The 15,117-nt window shown below is 49.7% G+C and overlaps 6 protein-coding genes across 6 annotated transcripts; 4 read left to right on the top strand and 2 right to left on the bottom strand.

The window, feature by feature from the left end:
* Positions 1 to 553: 553 nt before the first annotated feature.
* BO79DRAFT_269955 (carboxylesterase/lipase family protein) lies at positions 554 to 2,330 on the top strand (the record flags this gene model as incomplete). The annotated part of the gene is made up of 1 exon (XM_025687258.1): positions 554 to 2,330. The coding sequence occupies one exon, from the start codon at positions 554 to 556 to the stop codon at positions 2,276 to 2,278; it is 1,725 nt and encodes a 574-aa protein (XP_025537791.1). The 3' UTR covers positions 2,279 to 2,330.
* A 516-nt stretch (positions 2,331 to 2,846) lies between these two features.
* BO79DRAFT_269952 (uncharacterized protein) lies at positions 2,847 to 5,310 on the top strand (the record flags this gene model as incomplete). The annotated part of the gene is made up of 6 exons (XM_025687257.1): positions 2,847 to 2,894; positions 2,950 to 3,077; positions 3,143 to 3,432; positions 3,486 to 4,531; positions 4,623 to 4,680; positions 4,760 to 5,310. The coding sequence occupies 6 exons, from the start codon at positions 2,847 to 2,849 to the stop codon at positions 5,308 to 5,310; spliced, it is 2,121 nt and encodes a 706-aa protein (XP_025537790.1).
* Positions 5,311 to 5,366: 56 nt separating this feature from the next.
* On the bottom strand, positions 5,367 to 7,158 carry BO79DRAFT_269950 (CoA-transferase family III; the record flags this gene model as incomplete). The annotated part of the gene is made up of 2 exons (XM_025687256.1): positions 5,367 to 6,155; positions 6,214 to 7,158. 2 exons carry the CDS (start codon positions 7,156 to 7,158, stop codon positions 5,367 to 5,369), a joined length of 1,734 nt encoding a protein of 577 aa, XP_025537789.1.
* Positions 7,159 to 7,817: 659 nt separating this feature from the next.
* On the top strand, positions 7,818 to 10,041 carry BO79DRAFT_152272 (acyclic terpene utilization AtuA family protein; the record flags this gene model as incomplete). The annotated part of the gene is made up of 7 exons (XM_025678684.1): positions 7,818 to 7,875; positions 7,928 to 8,002; positions 8,062 to 8,240; positions 8,307 to 8,947; positions 9,014 to 9,217; positions 9,264 to 9,403; positions 9,515 to 10,041. 7 exons carry the CDS (start codon positions 7,818 to 7,820, stop codon positions 10,039 to 10,041), a joined length of 1,824 nt encoding a protein of 607 aa, XP_025537788.1.
* A 228-nt stretch (positions 10,042 to 10,269) lies between these two features.
* BO79DRAFT_210030 (cupin domain-containing protein) lies at positions 10,270 to 11,298 on the bottom strand. The gene is made up of 3 exons (XM_025682717.1): positions 11,172 to 11,298; positions 11,020 to 11,087; positions 10,270 to 10,901 (listed from the first exon to the last, which is right to left on the bottom strand). Exon 3 carries the CDS (start codon positions 10,882 to 10,884, stop codon positions 10,351 to 10,353), a length of 534 nt encoding a protein of 177 aa, XP_025537787.1. The 5' UTR covers positions 10,885 to 10,901; positions 11,020 to 11,087; positions 11,172 to 11,298; the 3' UTR covers positions 10,270 to 10,350.
* Positions 11,299 to 13,438: 2,140 nt separating this feature from the next.
* Positions 13,439 to 15,039, top strand: BO79DRAFT_256892 (MFS general substrate transporter; the record flags this gene model as incomplete). Its single annotated transcript, XM_025686229.1, has 2 exons — positions 13,439 to 13,502; positions 13,553 to 15,039. The coding sequence occupies 2 exons, from the start codon at positions 13,439 to 13,441 to the stop codon at positions 15,037 to 15,039; spliced, it is 1,551 nt and encodes a 516-aa protein (XP_025537786.1).
* Between the last annotated feature and the right edge of the window lie 78 nt (positions 15,040 to 15,117).

Here is a 15,117-nt window from a genome sequence, read left to right as displayed (position 1 = left end):
CCCCCGATGTCGGGCACGACCCAATAGGTTCAATGCTTATCTTCTGCAACTCGTCTGTTCCCTTGCTGGTGGAGATGAAACAAGCACGCGGAGCCGTCCCGCACTAAAGGGTCAGCATGTCCCGATCAACCTCACACGTTCGAAACACTGTCAGGCCTTCTTCAATTCGCCGCCAGGCCTTCGGCTGTGGGATGGTATATCTTGTTCGATTGGCATCTGACCCGAGCAGTGCATGCCATGCAAAGAGGGGGTATGCAAAGTGCAGCCAGGACGAAAGACAGGTAGGAAGTGTACGGGGATGATGTCGGACTTCGCACCATCTCCGTTATCCGATGTCCGTAGGGGCACCCGTGTTTCCCGCATGAAAGGAAGGAAATTACGGAGCGGTTAAGCTCAGATTTTGGGGAAAGTGGGGAAAGGGGAAAGTAGATCTTAAAGAAAATGGAGTTGGGGACGAGGGGAGTGAAGAGCAATGGGTAAATATAAAAGAAGCTTGCATCACCCCGACCAACTTCAATTGACAACTGGATTTCAACCATTGTGATACAAAGCAATGAAGCTCCTGATTTGGGGCCCCTTGCTGGCCAGTGCCGCATATGGCCGCGTTATAGGCACGCCGACCCAGTCGAGAAGCACATCGAGCTCATCAGCCGCTCCAGTGCAGTCACCCACCGTCTACATCGACACATACGAGAGCACGGTGCAAGGCAATAGATCACAATACATCTCTTCGGTCTATAACTTCAAGGCAATCCCCTTTGCCGCCGCCCCGACTGGAGCCTATCGTTGGCGTCATCCGCAACATGTCAGCGGATGGACGGGCGTCCGTGACGCTACCGAGTTTGCCCCAGACTGTCCGCAGCTCGGGTCAAGCTATTATAGCGAGGACTGCTTGTATCTCAACATTTGGACTCCCGACACGGCCACTCTAAACGACGTGCAGAATAACACGGAAACCGGGATCGGCGTGGTACCCGCCTCGTCCAGCAGCAAGCTTCCAGTCTATGTCTGGTTCTACGGGGGCCGCTTTGGCTCGGGATCGAGCAGCCAGGCCTTGTACGACGGGGCCGGCCTAGCCGCCAAGGGGGTCGTGGTTGTGACCGTCAATTATCGATTGGGCGCGCTGGGCTTTTTAGCCCATCCGGAACTCAGTCAGAACTCGTCGAGCGGTACCTCAGGCAACTATGGCTTAGTTGACCAGCAGGCGGCGCTGCACTGGACGAACGAGAACATCGCAGCCTTCGGGGGTGATCCTGCCCGCATTACTATCGGAGGCCAGTCAGCGGGCGCCGCGGCCGTGCTCGATCATCTCAATAGTCCGCTTGCAGACGGGCTTTTCGAGCAGGTGATTGCTGAGAGCGGAGCCACTTACCCTTCCAACCCCCTGATGGGGAGTGTGGCCGAGGGGTACCGCCATCTCGCCGTCGCGGAGGCGCAGGGGGCTGCGTATCTCACCAGCCTCAACCTCTCAGGGATTGCCGCGGCCCGTGCCGCTCCAGTCGAGGTCTTCCTGGCCGGCGCCGACGCGAGTGACGTTACCTACGTGAATACGGTCTTTGCCAACAACTCGGTCTATATGCAGCCCCCGCTGTTCCGTCCCGTCCTGGACGGCTACGTACTTCCGGCTACCTACCAGGAGATGCTGCTACAGGGCAATCATACAATCGCCGCGGTTCTGACTGGCGGAAACCGAGATGAAAATGGTGCGATCCCGAACCCTGGGATGACAGTCGAGAGCTATACGCGCCAGAATCGGTACGAGTTTGGCAGCGTCGGCCTGGCCGCTGAGTTCTTCCGACTATATCCTGCAGGGAACAGTAACAGCAGCGCCGATGCCGCCAGCAATACCTTCTATCAGGACCAGACCCGCATATCCATCTGGGAGTGGGCCAACGAGTATCAGGCTGGAGTTGCGCGCAACACCTCGGGCAACAGCACTGTCAGTACCTACACCTATTACTGGACCCATGCTCCCCCAGGCCAGGATGAGGGCGCATACCACATGAGTGAAATCAACTATGCGTTCAACAACTTGTATGCGACCGACAAGCCTTGGAAGCCTGAGGACTATGCAATCGCCGACCGGCTGTCCGACTATTGGGTAAATTTCCTGCGCTCTGGGAATCCCAATGGCCCAGAGCTGCCCAACTGGCCGGCCAACGATGCTGCTGAGCCAGTGGTGATGGAATTAGGCGATGCGTGGGAGCCAGTCTTGGTGGCTTCCGCCGAGAAGCGGTCTTTCATGAACAAGTGGTTCAGTAATTGGCCGGTGTACTGAGCGAGGTAAACTAATGTCAGGACTCGGATTAGCTGCAATGGTACAACAGCGGGACCCCGGGTTTGATCGTAACATAGTTGGCAGAATTGGATAGGGTTCGAAGACTACTTTTCATCAGATATATATTCTATGCTCACGGAACAGGCTTTGCCGACGCTCCAAAACTCCTCGTAAATGTGATACTAGTTTAAGATGGAAACTGTGCATATCAGAAGTAGACATCTGCATAACACCTGAGGCGAAAATTCAGCACATGATTTATCATCATTGTCATCGTCTAATCTAGTTATGTCCTGTTGCAGCAACCCTGACATACACTTCTGGTGGTCCGTCAGGAACATCTTTAATCCGCACCTGTGCTAAGCTCACCGGCACTAGTGTGCCTCGGTTAGTCTACCAGACCGGCAGCCAACGGTGCGATCTTGCGTCAACTAACTACTATATCTATTGAACACTGGACGTTCCAATCTGCGATAAACTAAACGTTTCACTTGTTAGTCCGAATCGCTTTTATATAAGGTTCTGCGCTCCGGTTGAGTCCATTATAATCACTAAAAGTCGAGGAGAGATGAACGGAACACAATCATCTACAGCCAACATTGTCCGGCGAGCTAAAGTGAGTTCGTTTAATCTTAAACTATATAGTAACCAGCTAATCAGGTACGCCTAAGGCATGTAATACCTGTCGGCGTAAAAAGGTCAAATGTGACGGAAAGCGACCTATTTGTTCACCTTGCCATGCGTTCAATCTCACTTGCGGGTATCAAGATGTCATGGACCGCCGGAAACGCGAGAGTCGGTAGGTGCTAGGCCTACTTATTTGATAAGAAGCTACCACGCATATCAGATGACTAACGGGCGTAGCCCATATGTTGAACAGCTAGAGAAGCGAATTGAAAAAATGCAGGAGCAATTGGAGCGTTTGACTAGATCTGGAACTGAAATCCAGCGAGGCGTGGAGAATACCCGACGACCAACTTCGCCGGGCACGTCAGTCGAGAGCAGTACTAATTTAGGGGAGCCAGAAGACCAAACAGACGGAGACAGCATCCCTGGAATGTCTCAGGTACCTTCTGACAAGGGTCCTCACCCTCCCGCCGAGAATGATCAATCTATTGTCATTGACGCACAGGACGGAAAAATGCGCTATTTTGGTAGGTTGCAAGATCGTCGTCTGGACCGTTTCCCAGTTATTGATCGAGATTAGGGGCTTCGTCTGCGTTTTCTGCATTGACAAATGCCGAATTGAATGGGCTAGAGGCACAGCCGGATATTGGGGTTTGGCGACGCGCACCTCAAAGAAGTGCTAATCCATGGCAACTTTCCAGCTGGGTTCCTCAAATTCTTCAAGATGGCCTTGAACGGCGCATTTTCGAACCTCTACCATGTAAGGACACAACTGTCCAACTAGTGCGAGAGTACTTTGCAACTTTTAACCAAGCAATTCCTCTTTTTGGGGAGGTCTCGTTCATGAGGTCCGTCGACAGACAATACTCATGGAATCCCGATAATAGTGCATCATGGTGGATCTCCCTCAATATCGCTCTGGCCATATCATACAGAGAAAGGGCACATGCATCTTCTGATGCTAGTGACAACTGGAGAAAGTCGTTGGGACATGTTAAGAATGCCTTGAACGCTGTCGTTGACGTCTTCCTTCAAAACACTGACATTGCCGCCGTGCAGGGTCTCCTGGGGCTGGCGCTTTACTTTCAGGGTACACCTAACCCCCAAGCCCTTTTTATGTTCGCGGCTGCAGCAATGCGTCTGGCCCAGTCAATAGGACTGCATAGAGAAAACGGCGCTGGAGCTTCACCCGAGGCGGAGCACAGGCGAAGAGTGTACTGGGTCGCTTTCATACTTGACTCAGACATTTCCATCCGGGTGGGCCGCCCGCCGGTCCAGGATATCGAAGACTATGATACACATTTACCGACAGAGAATCCATCTGACGGCAGAGGCATATTAACGATTGACGGTACTAGAATGAACTACTTCCGTCTCCTTGCTCAACTAGCCCAGATTCAGCGGCTTGTTTATAAAAAGCTCTACACGGTAACTGTTCGTCAAGAATCGAGTGATGATGTTATTGAAAGAATCAAGTCTTGTGAAGACGCGCTGTTGAGCTGGAAGAAGACCTTACATTCGAGGCTTCAACCCCAGCGTAAATTTTCCTGTAAACCAACTTATTTCCTGCAACATGTCCTTCGATTACATTTCGCATTTAATTGCTGTTACTCAAACCTTTATCAGGTGTGTGTGTTTCAAGCAAACGCTATCGAGCGGTCTAGACAGGGAACGGACGAGGATATTGCGCCAATTGTTTCACGCTCACTAGACGCAGCACGTTCTGCATTGGCGCTACTATCACATGTGCCTTCGCTCGGCTCTACCTACAAGTGGTGAGTACTTATTGACGTCTTCGAGAGGCTTACGCTGATCTTGATCTTTGAAGGAACATAATTTACTTTCCAGCGGCAGCATGTGTGCCTCTTGCACTAAGGATACTCGCACATCCTGCACATTCAGAAGCTGGGGACGATCTTTCAATGATCCAGGATGTTATTAAATTTCTCACATGTACTTCTTCTGAGGAGCCTAATACATACATCGACTTTGTATTGGGCATGTGCTCTGACTTAGAGCGTTCTGCTAGGAGGGCCTTCTTGCCGGCGCAATCTGCCCGCAACCATCATCCAGCAATTATGCAGAACAACGAAAATAACAGGCCTAGTCTATCTAGCTATGGGATCAATGAAAATACAGCCCCCAATCTTTCCGACGCGATACCGACTCCTTTTGGTAGCGCTTCTGCGGCAAATATGGGAAGCGCACAGTTTACGAATGTGATGCCGCAGGGGCCCTACACAGATAATGGTTTTCTGGGGTCTTTCAACGAAGTTGATCAGGCGACTAACTGGCAGTGGTCCCTACCGCCATTTTGGAACTGGCAGGATCTTGTTTCAGGTGCGCCTTCGTTTCCGGTCGTTCCGGGAGTGGATATACCGGAGGCCAATATGCCAGATACTTGAGACGTGATTTGCTTGACTCAGAAAACTATATACAAATCTCCATACCCCGAATTATTTCAAAGCCAACTGATGTCCCTACCATGATGGCAGTGCGGGACAGGAGGAGAAGTCCATCTTGGCGTCGACTCCTCAAGACCTAATTTTGCAACAGGCTTCAAGAGAGTCTGGCGTCCCCATGGTCCTGGGTCCTTGAATGTCGTCATGAACCTAGAGTCCTCGTCCAAATCATGAGGCAATCCTCTCTTCCAACCGTCAATGACTGGGATCAGGACTTCGGAAACGTATTGATCAGGAGTAATCTCCTTGAACCCAAATCGTTCGACCGTGTCTCGTACCACCTCAGGGGGGTATAATCCTACTTCCTTCTCCAATGCAACTGCATCAGCAGCAACCAAGGAGCTAGTGATGTGATATGAGCCGCCTTCAACTGCCCGTCTCTTTACCGCAATCATGGCACCAACTGCACCAACAATGCCCGTTATCATATCAGACACAGGGAGTGGTGGCAATACACTCTTTCCTTCCTCATAACCTTGTGATCGACCCATTACATACTCGCTTCCAGATGCCGCATCTCCAATCTGCTGCCAACCAGGACGTTCATGGAATGGGCCATCTGGACCGTAACAGTTCTCGTCGACATAGATGATTCCCTTGTTTCTCTTAGCTGCTATCTCCAGCAAGTTGCGGAGCCCCAGCCCTTTACGCTCCAGGGAACCCATTCTGAACCCTTGGATGAAAATATCAACATCTGCAAGCAGTTCTTGCAGTCGTTCCGTGTCTTCCGGCTTAGTGATGTCGAGGTCAATTGTCCGCTTCCCCGCATTCAGTGTGAGCTGGAGTGCCTAGAACCCAAGAATTGTTAGTAGGCTTTCACACGACACTGGATCAAGGCAAACATACGTTAAGGTCAACTAATCTGCTACAATTCACACGGATCACGTCCGCCCCGTAGGATGCCAAGGTAACGCCGATCTGCGGTCCAGCAATGATACGTACCATCTCTAGGACCTTAATCCCGGCAAGTGGCCGCTTGTCAGATAGACCCTTGACCAAAGGGATTGGAGGTGTAGACTTGGCATATGTTTCGGCTGTCACGTTGACCAGAGGGTGTCTGGACAGGCGTTTACCAAACTCCGTCTTCCTCCAGCCCTCCGGAGAGTAGCAGATGCTTCCACACAGACCATGACGCACATTGTGCATTTCAAGCTCATCGGGCGACCACTTGATGATATGCCCTTGGATATAGTCATAGTATTGTTGGGGTGTGCTGAAAGTCACATCAGGGTTGATTCCCATTGTCCGAAGAGCAGCGTTTGCGTCGAGTGAACCATGAAGCTGGTACCACACTTTGGGATCTTTTGTTTGGTAAATAGCGGTTGCCCGGCTTGCTATCCCCTTGCCAAAGCCTTGTTCATAATTCCGTTCGAAGAGTGAACTCAACTTTCCTGACCGTGCCAGGGCGGATACATCGGAGCCATTTATGTACGTGGTGAACACAGATCCGAGCCAAATACCTGCATGGTCGGTATTGACTGTCACACTATTCTCCGTCGCGGGCTTTTCATCACGCAGTTCGAGAAGCTCATTAGCCACCACTCCTCCCATGGCATGAAGCGCAGCTGCCATGACGGGTGATTTGATCGGACCTTGAACCATAGGCTCAGGTCGTCCTTCGAAGTGGACAGTATCCCATAGTGCTTTGTTCTGGGTAAATCCAGGGGTTCGAGAGGCGAGAAGCTCAAACACCCGACGAGCGTCTACAGGCACTGGAAGCACATTCTTGTCGATGAAAGTGCCAGGTCCGTAGACCTCCGTACCGGGAACAGTTTCGTGGGCCAGTGTCATTGTTGGTTAGAGTTATGTCAGTACCATCAAAGAATGGGAGAAGAAGTAGACGAAATATTCAGTTCAGGATAGAATGAAGAAGATAACCCAGCGACGCGACACTACCCCTTGCGTTAGCTGTCATATTCATATAGGAGACAAAAAAAGGGCCCGGACATTCTGGCTCCACGGCCCGCGGGGTTCCAAGTCCGAGGTCCACGGCACAGCTACCAACAAACTAGAAATGATCTGCTAACCCATGACGTTTATTAGGGGTTTTGATTGACTAATGAACACATGGTTGACTATAATGCTGCATAACTTGGATGCACTGGGGATAATCGTTCCATATCCTGTGAGGGGTCTTGCCACGGGCCACGGGGACACAAAGGATGAAAGTCAATCATAGCCTTTTAGGGATACAGACACCACGAAGCAAGGGGATGCTACTGGTCCACTCGGATCGAAGGGTCCATGCTCAACATCCTTGACCCAGGAGCTGCTCACTATTCGACGACGCAATTCTTTGTCCAATTACCTGAATATCCGAACGATGGCCGAGGTACGGGAACTTGGTATATAAGGCGTGGTTCATGTATACCAAGGAATGCGGGGATTCTGTCTATCGATCTTCATAGAATATTTGGAGCGACTACTACTGAGATTGACAACTTGCAATCATGTCTTCTGCAACAGAGACACGCCCTGTTAGGATAGCCAACTGCTCTGGATATCATGGTAGGCAACCCGACATTCTGAATGAGACACTCAGGCTGATGTTGTATGGCAGGCGACCCGGCGTATGAAATGTACCTACAGGCAACATTGGGAGATGTTGATTTTATAACGGGCGATTATCTCGCAGGTAAGCCATAGTGCTCATATTCTACGAAACAACTGCGGTTTCTAAGCTAGAGTGTGTAGAAGTCAATCTTGCGAATAATGCCCAGGCATGGAGAGAAGGAAAGCATCCCGGTTACGAAGCTACTGCTTGGGAAGGACTTCAGCAGACCATTGAGGTGATTGCGCAGAAGCGTATCCGAGTGGTCATCAACGGCGGTGCTTTGGATCCTAAAGCTCTTGCACTGAAGATCCAGGCTCTGGTAGGCCGCACTACTTCTGTATACTAGAGTCTGACGAGCATGCTGACACAGCTGGCTATTCAATAGGTCTCTGAGAAGAAGCTTGATCTCCGTGTTGCGTACCTCTCAGGCGATGACTTGTATGATCGTGTTGGACCTAACATGCCAACTACTAAAGAAGAGCTGACCCATCTTGATGCCGGGAACTCAGATGTGGTGCCTTCAGATCTCACATACGCATTCCTGAACACACCAGACGGGAAGCCAGTTCCAATGGTATCTGCACATGCGTACTTGGGTGCTCGTGGTATCGTGGATGGCTTGCGCCGAGGTGCTGATATCATCATCTGTGGTCGCGTTGCTGACGCTAGCCCTGTTATCGCTGCGGCATGGTACTGGCATAATTGGTCAGAGACAGACTACGACAAGCTTGCTGGATCGCTGATTGCTGGTCATTTGATTGAGTGTTCTGCGTATGTGACTGGTGCCAATTTTGCTGGGTTTGATAAATACCCTCTGGATAATCTTGTTGCTCCAGGCTTTCCTATCGCTGAAATTGCTGCGGATGGCACATGCGTTATCACGAAGCACCCAAACACACAGGGTATTGTGAACTCGGAGACTGTTTGCAGTCAATTTCTGTATGAACTGCAGGGGAGTATCTATCTCAATAGTGACGTGAGTGCTTATATCGGCGATGTTGCGGTCAAAGACGTGGGGAAAGATAGGTAAGTATTCTGACGTGATTATTTGAACCTAGCGAGCATAGCTGATCATAGTCAAAATGAATACAGGGTGTATGTATCGGGCATTCGAGGATCACCTCCACCCCCGACGACTAAACTTGCTGTCTTCTACCGAGGGGGATACGAAGCCCAACTTCTGCTTAATGCAACTGGGTATGCTACGGATAAGAAGTGGGATCTTTTTGAGCGGCAGATGCGTCATTTTCTTCCTGAAGAAGTCAAGAAAAGTTTGGAGACTTTGGAGTTTCAGAGGTACGACTTGTCCTTCCCGTGCTCGTTCACTGCCTAACATTCGTAGAATTGGAACTCCCGCAGCCAATCCAGCCTTCCAGGCCGAAAGTACTACGTACCTGCGTGTATTCGTGGCATCGCGGTCAGAAAGCGCTGTTCTGGCTGTAGCAAAGGCTATGAAAGATATCTCTCTCAAGCATTTTTCTGGTGCGTCACCCAATATAGTACTCTCAGTTCCGCCAAATATATATAAACTGCAGTCTTCTAACACGAAGGGTAAATATGTAGGCTTTCATGCATCACTGGATACTCGAACAGCCATTCCCCTACCGTTCCTCGCGTACTACCCAGCACTGATAAAGCAATCCGAGATCCACGAGGAAATAAATCTGATAGACGCATCCAACAACATCAGCTCATACGATACCGGTCATCCCCCACAATATCAAGAACTCACACCCCGGGATAATTACGACCCAGCCGAACCACAACTGTTTAAAAGTCCCACTAAGAAACTCCGCTTGGGAGATATTGCTCTCGGCCGATCAGGTGATAAGGGCGGAAACCTTAACTGTGGACTTTTCGTTACGAACCCCAAGCAGTGGGCCTGGCTTCGATCATACTTGACCAGAGATCGAATGCGAGAGCTCATCGGCAAAGATTGGAATGATAGCTTCTTTATTGAGCGCGTTGAGTTCCCGAATATTATGGCAGTGCACTTTGTCATCTATGGGATTCTGGGACGGGGCGTGAGTAGTTCGAGTCGGCTTGATGGGTTTGGGAAGGGGTTTGTTGATTATATCCGTGATAAGGTGGTGGATGTTCCTGTGGAGATATTGGGATGATGCCGTATGGGAACATGCTTTTTCTCTGTACATGTTTGTCTATCCTATAGTGTGTTCGTTCTTGAGATAGGGAATTACAAAGTCATTCACCACAGTAGTATCCAATTAATATATCGAAACAGAAAATGATGAGTTTTTGTATTTTGCACTTTGGTAATTTACTGTATAATGAACTGATTGGTTTACTAGCAGATAAGACATATTGTCAACTCTAGAAGCTTAGGGGTTTGAAAATCTTAAAAATGAGCTCGAAAATAATTGGCTGTTCTATGTAGACACAAATAGTCTATACCAATGCTGATAAGGCGATTAGAGCCCGGAGGGACCAAGCTCGGTACCATTCTTGAGAACCACAGGGTTGCTGGAGTACATGACACCAACCATACGGGCCCACTTGTCTTCGCTGGGGTTTCTCCAACTGTGAGTGGTAGCGCGCTGGATGACCATGTCACCAGGTTTCTGGATGCGCTTCTCGCCTGACTCGAGAGTCAATTCGATCTCGCCTGCGACCTGAATGACGACGTCGAAGCTGAGGGTGCGGTGGGAAGGACTGCCTTTGCCGGGAGGAGTGTCGATGTACCAGATCATACCACGGCCGTCGGGGAGGGTGACTGGAGGCACGCTGGCAGTCTCCAAGTACTCAGTGTAGTTGGTGAGATCGGTGCCATCGAGTGTGTTGGGGGTCTTATCGGTGATATATCCTAAGCGGAATAAGGAGCCTCCTAGATCCTGTTTAACCGCAAGGCTTTCGTCCAGCGTCGTATTGAAGTGGGAGATGCCGGTCTCGAGATCAGTGTCGGTGATGACACGCTGGGGGTTGGGGAGTGGCTCTGGAGTCGACATGGCTGCAAAGGAACTGACTGCAGGGACGCCAATGGAATCAGAGGTTTGGATGCCATTTGAGGTTTGTGTGATTTTCTCAGGTAGAAATTATAGAAACATGCTGGATATTGTCTCCGTGTGTGTCTTGGAACTTACATTTCTTCGTGTTTCTATACCAGGGCTCTTTCGCCGCAAGGAGTTGGTTTCGTTTGGCTAGACTGAAACTAAGCCTCAATTAGCAAAGAAACGAGTTGAAATAGACTGGGGCCAAGACGAGAAAGGGAACGAGGCTCAAGAGATAAGCATACCAAGACCAAGCCTTGTAAGAGTGATATTGGGAAGGAAGCAGCTTATGAAAGTGGCGCGCGAGGCTGAGCATCATAGGCGGCAAGAGAGTAAAGAAGGTCAACGACACGAGGCCGAATTTATAAGCGGGGACCGGTATCTCTCACTAGAATGAGACAAAATATCGCAAAGCCTCGTCCGATGGAGAAACGAAAGGCACCCTCAAGGGCTCAAAGGATTAGAGCGGGGCGGGCGCAGTGAGAACATCCACAGCGGCCTCGCCCGCCGCCAAAATGATGAGCCCTAAATAGACTCATGCTTGGTCCAATCAAAAACTAGCCATGGGTGGTTTTCATCCGGTCGGTATCCCTGCGTTTTGAGGTCAGTGCAGTGGAGATGTTGAATTGGCTAGTGATTGATTGGTTCAAACCTGCTTTTATCGGCTCGAATGAGCCGACCGTTTGCCAGCTACTGGTTGGTGTCTTTCGATGCAATGCTGGATAGTCGGGGGAACAGCCTTGTGTATCAGGTGGACTGACATGTAACCTCTTCTCGGAGACTCGGGCTAAGCTAAGTGCTAACGCCGACCGATATCTCCACCATCTCAGTGTCTGACTGATGCCACCAATAACCATGTCGAGAGTGGTTCATCCGGCTCCAAACACCCAGCCAATGCACGAGGGCCACTACAGGCAAAGAGAAAGAAGGCTGGTGTACATAATGAAACCGACTTCAAGGTCCGGTTGACTGGCGGGATCCCACTATACCCCTCCAGAGCACTAACTAGATATTATCAATACTAAATAGTAAGATCTTTGTTGCCTGATGATCCCTGTTGACCTCCGTAGCTTTGTCAACCAATAAAAGATCCGTCGACGACTAGCGAACCGTAATCGTCGACTGCTGTTTCAGCCTGCTAAGTACTCAGGTTTGGTGTGATGATATCCGGTAGTTGTCTACGGACTACACGCATTATACAGCTATCCTTCAAGGAAGATAACCCTGCCCACGGGATCACGAAAATAAGTTTCAATAATGAATGATGTGTTCAACTACATCCTTGTCTTGTCATGACTGACTCTCACTCATTCCAATACACCAGCACTGATCGTTGCTTTCTCTTGGTCACGCAGAGCAAGAAGCCATTTAGCAGGCACTAAGCCCTAAACAACCAAAAATTACCTACGGATACCTCAAAATGCAGCATGGTACACTACCCATGAGTCCATGCCCTATTGCCCATGATATAGTGACGGTAGATCTACGTGCTGTTGCGTCAATGAGGACAATAAGCAACAACATGAGTATGTCCTTACGAGGAGCTGTTATGGGGAGGCACCTAGGGGCCGAGAATGCTTTATAAAGCCATAGACCTCGCAGGCTGTTCTGATTGAGAAACGGCTTAATGGCATTAATGGCCTCGTGGTTACTGCGGCTTCACGGCCCCCTTTTCTTTTTTTTTTTTTTTTTTTTTTTTGCTTGAGACTGGTGAATACCTCATTTCTCACCCAAAAGATTCGCTCCTAATTCAGCTTTATTCAGTCGTGTCCGCATCCGGTATTACCATGATCAATGGAATCAACGGGATTCATACTTTTGATACTGGATGCGTCCGATGGTTTCCGTCTCGGCTGGATTGTGATATGTTGCCGGGTAATGCGTCCAGGCTTTAAATGTCAGAGAATTTAACGTGGTCCTTTTTTGCGAGGTTTCAGCACAGAATATCGAGGGCTTCCTGCAATTGATTGCGTCCCTTCCCTACCAGAGCTAGACGTGGCCTCAAGCGACTTATAATCCTTTCTTACGGCGGGAGGCACAGCAAAGATGGTGCTGTCGCGACATCATGACTGTTTGATCCGCTGGCGATAAGGCCAGAACAGAGACTGCAAGGGATCGTTTAAATATTTGAGTGGAATTTGAAGTAACATTCCTCTAATGCTGTTGACCGACTAGTATCGAGGAATTTGAGCGGCCGAATCAGATGGAGAGGCGGTGTGGATCTACACGGATCCGGACATAACTATTGAATTGTTGCGCAATAGAAGCTACATGACAAATTAAATTGGCAAAGGGTGGGACGAAAACAAAGCAAAGAAGGATCATAGGGCTCATAAAGTAAATCCCTGGAGCCGACTAGCAGATGCCGTCAAGAAGAGGGGGAGTTTCCATGCACAGAGGCACACCCGATGTATAGAGTTTGCTTAAAGGTTTATACACTCTTATTCACGATCTGATGTTGATAGATTTCTATTTTATATAACAAGTCCTCGCTTTACAACATACCAACATTATGTCTATTGCTACCGACGACACAAAGGTGACAGTGACGCCGGCCACCATTTCACCCTCCGAAGGTTAGATAGACCACATATGCCTTGACGACATATTATACTAAGACATCTAGAGGGCCAATCTTCTGATTCAGAAACTGTGATAATAAGCTGGGATGGAGACAACGATCCCGAAAACCCAATAAACTGGCCCCCTTGGAAGAAGTCAGCTGTCACCGGAATTGGGCTCTTCGCAACCTTCATCGCTCTGATGAATGGAACCATCATCACGCCCGCGCACTATGCAATCGATAGACAGTTTAACATCAATGAAGCCAACTTCCCAAACTCCTACTGGATGATTACCTCCTGGGGCGTGGGAGGTGCTCTCTCTTCGCTTGTGGTTCTACCTGTCATGGAAGACTTCGGCATCCGATACGTCTTCCTGGCCGTTTATCTGATCTACATTTGCTTCTTGATCCCAACGGGCGTGGCTCAGAACTTCGCTACGCTTATCATCACGCGGTTCTTCTCCGGTGGTTGCGTTGCCATTCTAGCTAACACGGTTGCCGGAATAATATCTAATATTTATGTCGGGAACCGCGCACGTACTGTTCCTCTGAGCATGTATATCACCATATACTTGGCATCCAGCAGTTTGGGGCCGGTTATTGGTGCTTCGATCTACCAATTCTTGTCGTGGCGTTGGATTGGATATCTACAGCTTATTTGGACTGGTCTTTTCTTCCCGCTCTTTGTTTTCGCGTTGCCGGAGACCCGTGGCTCTGCTATCCTAAAAGCCCGGGCACAGAAACTCCGGAAGGAAGGGAAAAAGGCATACACGCAGGAAGAGCTCGAGACCACGTCTATCGTCCAGATTGTCTGGAAGAGTGTCCAACGACCATTATACATGCTCTGTACAGAATCAGTGGTCTTCGTCTCCACAATATGGTCTGCTTTCAGCATCGGAACCATCTACCTATTCACCCAATCAGCAGAGCAAGTCTTCGGCGAACTATACGGTTGGGATGCCGTCAAGGGAGGATACGTACAAGCGGCCGTTGTTATCGGCGAGATCATCGGTTGGATATACTGCCTTCTCACCAACCGCTGGTACTACCAATCCGCCTTACGGAATACAGAAACCCCAGGAAAAGAAATCCCCGAAGCCCGTCTATACCAAGCCCTAGCAGGCGGGTTAATCGGTGTCGCAGGGGGCATGTTCGTCTACGCGTGGACATCTTACCCTTCTATCCCGTGGATTGCACCAGCCATTGGTCTTGCTATGGTCGGCGCTGGCTGTACGTGCGTTATAGTCAGCAATGCAAACTATCTCATCGATGCGTATAGCATGTTTGCGGCGAGCGCTGTTGGAGCTATTGGTTTAGGGGAGAATATGTTCGTTGCGTTTCTTCCGTTGGCGGCTCAATCTATGTATACGAATTTGGGGTCACATTGGGCGAGTTCGCTTTTGGGTTTGGTTTCTCTGGTGTTGGCGTTTGCTCCGGTCGCGGTATTTGTGTGGGGGAAGGAGATAAGGGCTCGGAGTCCGTATATTAGGGAGGCTGCTGAGGAGGAGAGGAGGGATGCTGTGGTTGCGGCGGCGGGAATGGATGTCTAGTGATTTATGTTATGGTAGGTTTGATTTCACTCTATACCTGTCCTCGAGCTGGAATGTCCAACGCACATATTGTATATT

The sequence above is a fragment of the Aspergillus costaricaensis genome (assembly GCF_003184835.1).
Source record: "Aspergillus costaricaensis CBS 115574 unplaced genomic scaffold BO79scaffold_23, whole genome shotgun sequence".
Lineage (NCBI taxonomy): Eukaryota > Fungi > Ascomycota > Eurotiomycetes > Eurotiales > Aspergillaceae > Aspergillus > Aspergillus costaricensis.
Note: the sequence above shows the minus strand (reverse complement) of the source record. Positions and strands in the feature narration are given on the sequence as shown.